Source organism: Mastigoproctus giganteus, chromosome 14 (assembly GCF_048544385.1).
Source record: "Mastigoproctus giganteus isolate SK-2022 chromosome 14, ASM4854438v1, whole genome shotgun sequence".
Lineage (NCBI taxonomy): Eukaryota > Metazoa > Arthropoda > Arachnida > Uropygi > Thelyphonidae > Mastigoproctus > Mastigoproctus giganteus.
In genome coordinates, this window is record NC_143588.1 from 116,158,665 (window position 1) to 116,164,664 (window position 6,000).

Sequence of the window (6,000 nt, forward strand, 5' to 3'; positions counted from 1 at the left end):
AGAGTAGTTGATTTTGAAAATTTTATTAAATTAAACCTAAATGTGCAGAGATTACTATATGTATACAATGTATTAATTCCTCTTTGATGCCTGGCAGTTAAACCTGCTGAGAACATATCCCTCATCAGCAATGAAGCCTCCGGGAGCAAAGCAATACGGGCTGTTTTTGGGCTAAATTACTTAGAAAATGCCTTTTGAAGAGAAAATTCTGAAAATGGTATCCAATATTTCACAGGAGGGTTTTTGCTTTTAGATTACTTCACTGTTAAAATGACTTGCTGGCTCTTCCATAAATAACGATGTTAAGAATATTTTCCATATATATATCCTACACGAGGATTATTTCTAAAGAACTACAAAATGTTTTCTTAGATTTTATAGTGTTAAAATTGCTTTCTCTACTATGCTTAAGAAAAAAATTTATTTCTCTTGACTATGATCATGCTTTCAAACTAACCAACTGGGGAAATGCACCACCCACAATTACTTCTTGTGAGTGTGAACTAACAAGTGTGTTTTCCATATTTTTTGTATAAATGCTTTGCAGTATGCTTCAAAAGAAAAAAGTTTCTCTCAAATGTGAACTAAGAAATGTTTTTTTCCAATTTCCTGATACTGAAAATACCTACCATATATTTTCAGAGTAGGGTTTCTCCTGACTATGAATAAATAAATGTGCCTTCAGTCGGTGAGATCTTGAAAATGTCTTTCCACATGTTTCACAACAAAATTTTTTCTCCCGAGTATGTACTAATAAATGTGATTTCAGATCACTGGATTCAGAGAATGCTTTTCCACATCTTCCACAAAAGAATGGTTTTTCCTCACTGTGAATTAACAAGTGTGTTTTCAGATAACGAGGGTCAGAGAATGCTTTGCCACAGGTTTCACAAGAAAATGGTCCTGCTTGACTGTGAACCAACAGATGTCTCTTTAGAGCACTTAATCTGGAACATACCTTGCCACAAGTTTCGCAAGGAAATGACGTTTCACGGGTATGTACTAATAAGTGTGTTTTCAAATTACTTGATTGATTGAATGCTTTACCACATGTTCCACAGGAGAATGGCTTTTCCTGAGTATGAATTAATAGATGCGTTCTCAAATGACTGGGGTCAGAGAATGTTTTGCCACAGGTTTCACAAGAAAATGGTCTCTCTTGAGTGTGAACCAACAGATGTCTTTTTAGAGAATCTAATCTGGAAAATGTCTTTTCACACATTTCACAAGAGAATGGCTTTTCACGAGTATGAACTAATATATGTTTTCTCAGATTACTCGACCCAGCAAATGCTCTGCCACATGTTTCACAAGAATACGGTTTCTCCTGAGTGTGAACTAATAAATGTTTTTTTACATTTCCTGGCAATGAAAATGCCCTACCACATATTTCACAAGAGAAGGGTTTCTCCTGACTATGAACAACTAAATGTGACTTGAGTCTGTGTAATTTCGAAAAGGTCTTTCCACATGTTTCACAACAGAATCTTTTCTCCCGAGTACGTACTAATAAATGAGTTTTCAGATTACTTGATTGAGAGAATGCTGTTTCACAAGAGAATGGTTCCTCCTCACTGTGAATTAACAAATGTGATTTCAAATGACTAGATTCTGAGAACACCTCACCACAGGTTTCACAAGAAAATGGTCTCCCTTCAGTATGAACTAATATATGTGTTTGTAGAATATCTAATCCGGAAAATACCTTGCCACATATTTCACACGGAAAAGTCATTTCCTGTGTATGAATCAGTGCCTGTGTTTTTAAATTATCTGAATCGGAAAATGTCGCATCATTTATGCATGAGGAAAAGTTTTTCTGATTATTAACCGAGAAATGTGTTTCCAGATCACTCGAACATGTGGATTTCCTGCCAGTGGTTCTGCAATTGAGGGGTTTTTCATTACTACTGTGTTCTTCCTTAGTTTTTTCATTACTACTGTGTTTTTCCTTAGTTTTAATATAATCATCTTCTTCTGGAAATGGACTGCCATTTTCTGCATGCTTATTCTTATCTTCAGATATACAATTATCACTTTTGTCTGATGTCTCACTTAGAGGAGGATTTTTTCCTCGTGAAATGTGTTCCTGGCTCTTTCTGTTAGCAAGCATTTTTATTGTGATAACTAATGCAATCACTTATCTTGGAAAATATAGAAACTTATATCACCAAAATCTTTTTTCTTTTTTTTATTCTTTTTAATATGATAACTACAGTACTCCAGTACTGTGAATTGGTTAGAAAGTCAGAAGAAACTAATTTCTGTACGCTGCTAGTTATATCTATTTTGTAGTTAGGACAGGAATGTCAGTTCTCCCTCTTGGTTATATCTGGAGGGAAAAAATAAAAATTAATAAATAAATGAAATGAAAACTGCAAGTTAAGTTGGCAAATATATTGAACAAAGAAAAATCACTTTTTAGTCAACTTAAAAAAAAAAAAAAATGGCCAGTGGACCATTTTGTTCCAGGTAGACATATACAGGGCGTCTCAAAAATACACGGCATAACTTCAGGAATGAGTTCCTCGTATGCAGACAATAAAAATATTTTATATCAACATAGTTCTGGAAATGCTTGGTTTCCGAGTTTTGAAGGTCTGTCTATGACACTTAACTGTTCATATCACCTTATAGTAATTGTTCAAAATGTCCACCTTCTGCCTGAATACAGGCCTCACATCGACGACTCGTGAAGACGATGCCAAATTCCTGGCATGTTTCGTATTGTCTCACAACCTGCCACAATTCGATTGCGGAGAGTTTCCACATCAGCTACCGGAGTCGAATACACCAATGACTTTAAATGGCCCCACAAGAAGAAATCTAGTGGGTTTAAATCAGATGAGTGTGGAGGCCAGGCAGTTGGTCCACCCTCTACTTCAGGAGACGTAGATCTTGGTTGTCCTCTATCGGCAGCACAAGGTGTAAAGGCCCCATGTTCACAAAGGCGGTGATGGATACCTTCAAACGTTTTCCTGTCTGGACATCTTCGTTCTGGGAACCTCATGGTACAAATGATGAGCCTCCAGAGCATTGCTGTCCACCAAACCATACATAAAGTGCATATCAGCTTGCTCCTGATTTGAGTACATGGTCGGAATGGAAAACTATGAGATTCTGTCAGTACCTTGTGATGAAGGAAATCACCTGCAGGAGATAAGACATTCCGGTTAATAACTCGGGAACCAAGCATTTCCAGACCTATGTTGATATAAAATATTTTTATTGTCTACATATGAGGAACTCATTCCTGAAGTTTTGCCGTGTATTTTTGAGACACCCTGTATATAAAGCTGTAGAAATACCAGACATTATCAACAGTGTTGGGGAAGAAGAGAAGGAAAGTGGGCACTTGATCTCCCTCATCAATATATAAGAGCATTCTTCAATGAGAGCACTACTGCTTTCATCACCATCAGCAGTGACAATGACCTTTTAACCTCATTATTCTTAGTCTATGGCATGCACAAAGATTTAGGGAATCAACTACAAGCAGGTCTGGCAATATATGCACTGCTTAGCACGTTTTCACTGAAGTGAAAACTGCATATATCAAAGAAGGAACACCAATTTTTCAAATGAGTGAATATGAAAAGCTGCTAAGTTCATAAAATGAGGACTTACTATACCATATTTTCTGGGACCACAGGGTGCACGTTTTTTTGCTGGAAAATGTTGCCCAAATGTTGTTTCTCTCTGCCTTATGGTCTGAAATTGTTGTTACAATTTCATGGAATTGTCCTTATGATTGGGACAGAAATACAGCTCAGGTTTCTGCCACATAACATATCCAGGTAAGCCTTTTGCATGTCTCACTTAAACTATTCTTTATTGTCTAGAAAAAGATCAACAAAACACTTCTTTCTAGAAACCTGAAATCTTTCAAGGAATATGGAATCAACAGTGCCCACTGAAGACAAAGTCCTTGAAGAAAATTCAGACTATAACACTGATAATGACAAGTACAACTATACCAAAGTTCAGAGATTTTAGGAGGGGTAAATTCATGCTACACAGATCTTTTATTGAGTGAGCACTTGTGAATTTGTTTCAGATATATGCAATTAAATATTTTTTCCAAAAATTTATCTTCTAAAGCTTCAATAGCCCAGAAAATATGGTATATACTCTCATTTACTATTAAAATTTTAAACCCACTAGCCCCCTCCCCAAAATGATCAAATGTGTCATTGTACGGGCAAAATCTGCATCGATCATATGCTATACGAGCGGCATCACAAAATGTCACGCCCAAAGGTTCACTGATCCATCCTTCCACCTAGTTGCAGGTCTTCCTTTAACAGCAGTTTTTAGAGTTGGTTTTGTTATGGTCTCTGTGGCATCAGATAATATGGTGGTATGCCATTGCCTACCACATGGCCAATTTTGAAAGGGGACAGCTTTAATCATAGAAAGACGACCTCTGGAAACTGGGCGAAAACCAGTTGTAATCACCCTTCTGCACTAAGTGGAGCTCTGCTGTTGTCACCTTTCCTCTTCGACAGCATCTTGTGGGATGCACGATGACTCTTCCTATGATTTGATCACAATTAAAAGAAATAAATACAAGGGCATTTCAAGAAGTAATGTACATTTACTCATACACTCATGTGCATAAGGAAGAGGAGGTAATTCCTGTTGTACACTTGTACTACCAATTTCTCATTAACACACCAAATATCATTTTTCTGGTGTTTTTAGATCTTAAGATATGGATGGACAAAGTGCCAGCTTTTTCTGGCAATGGCATTTGATGGAGTTCCTGTTCAAATAGGGCAATCAGTTGGCTACATTTCATAAACAGTGAAAATAAAGAACTTGATGACCAGCTCAATCAAATTACAAGTGCATAACCACCAGACAAGTGATGGATGCTGCAAAAATGTCAAAAGGAAGTGTTTAGACCATCATTAACAGACTGGGGTACAGAAACATCTGTTCTCAGTGGGTGCCTAAGATGCTCACATGAGAGATGATAGCTGCAAGAAGAGAGATCTGTGAAGATCTTCTTGGAGAAATTTGGTTCTGGTAGTCCTGAGTGCTTTAAACGTGACAAGTGATGAAACATGGTTTTTCCATTAAGACATACAAACCTTACAGGGCAGGTCCCTCTTACTCTTATTAATAGCCACATGGTGCAAGGAAGCCTGAGGCTTATGCTGCACCAAGAAAAAAAAAAATAATAATTCCCCGAGTTACCCTGAGAAAGAGAGAGAGTGTGTGTGTGTGCGCGAGTGAGAGAGAGAGAGTCAAAAGTAGAAGGGAATCACCAAGAAAGAGAAGAATGATGATATCCAGCTCAGAACCCCGGAGCTCACCAGATGTGAGCCTTTGGGGTTTCTTTGTATATGCTGAGTATCTTGAGCTGATTGACAATTAAAGTAATATTTATTATAATTTTAGTCCCCTTGGTTCCACAGGATATTCAAAAAAAAAAAAAAAAAAAAACAGAAATAAACGAGTCGTTACTTGTTACATAATGTTATGTGAATGTAACGTAAAAGGACTTTGATAAGCTGCTTACCTTTTTACTGTAGAAATTATTACAATAAATTATAAAAATATCTCCAACACACGTATTGTAAGAACTCCACAGTTTATTGAACATTATGATAAATTCAGGTAAGGAAGAAACGATCTTTTAAATGGTTATGATAAAGGCAATTAATTTTATTCCTCTTGGGGGGATGAAAAGTAAATAAAAAATTAAGACAGGTATTCCTCACCTGATGGCTTGAAATGAAACATTTCTATAATCATAATTTATCTAACAGAAACCCCCCAGAGTAGCCAGGTACACTATAACCTCAATCCACTTTTAGCGACTTAAAACACAATACAATAAGAGCAAAAACTATCAACTTAGGCGATTGTTTCTAAAACAATCAAATGAATGTAATCGACTTTTTAATTCCAATGAAGCCAGCCAATCAAGCACATGACACGTGACGCTTCAGCATACCGTCAGAAAAGTTCCATAGTTTTCAGTTAATTTTT

At 36.7% G+C, this 6,000-nt stretch overlaps 1 protein-coding gene across 1 annotated transcript in view; it reads right to left on the reverse strand.

The window, feature by feature from the left end:
• Positions 1-2,113, reverse strand: part of LOC150075618 (uncharacterized) — a 35,240-nt gene extending 33,127 nt beyond the window's left edge. Inside the window, exon 1 of the mRNA XM_090388590.1 lies at positions 630-2,113. Within this exon, the coding sequence (XP_090244716.1) occupies positions 630-2,113 (1,484 nt within the window). The remainder of the gene's footprint in view (positions 1-629) is intronic.
• Between the last annotated feature and the right edge of the window lie 3,887 nt (positions 2,114-6,000).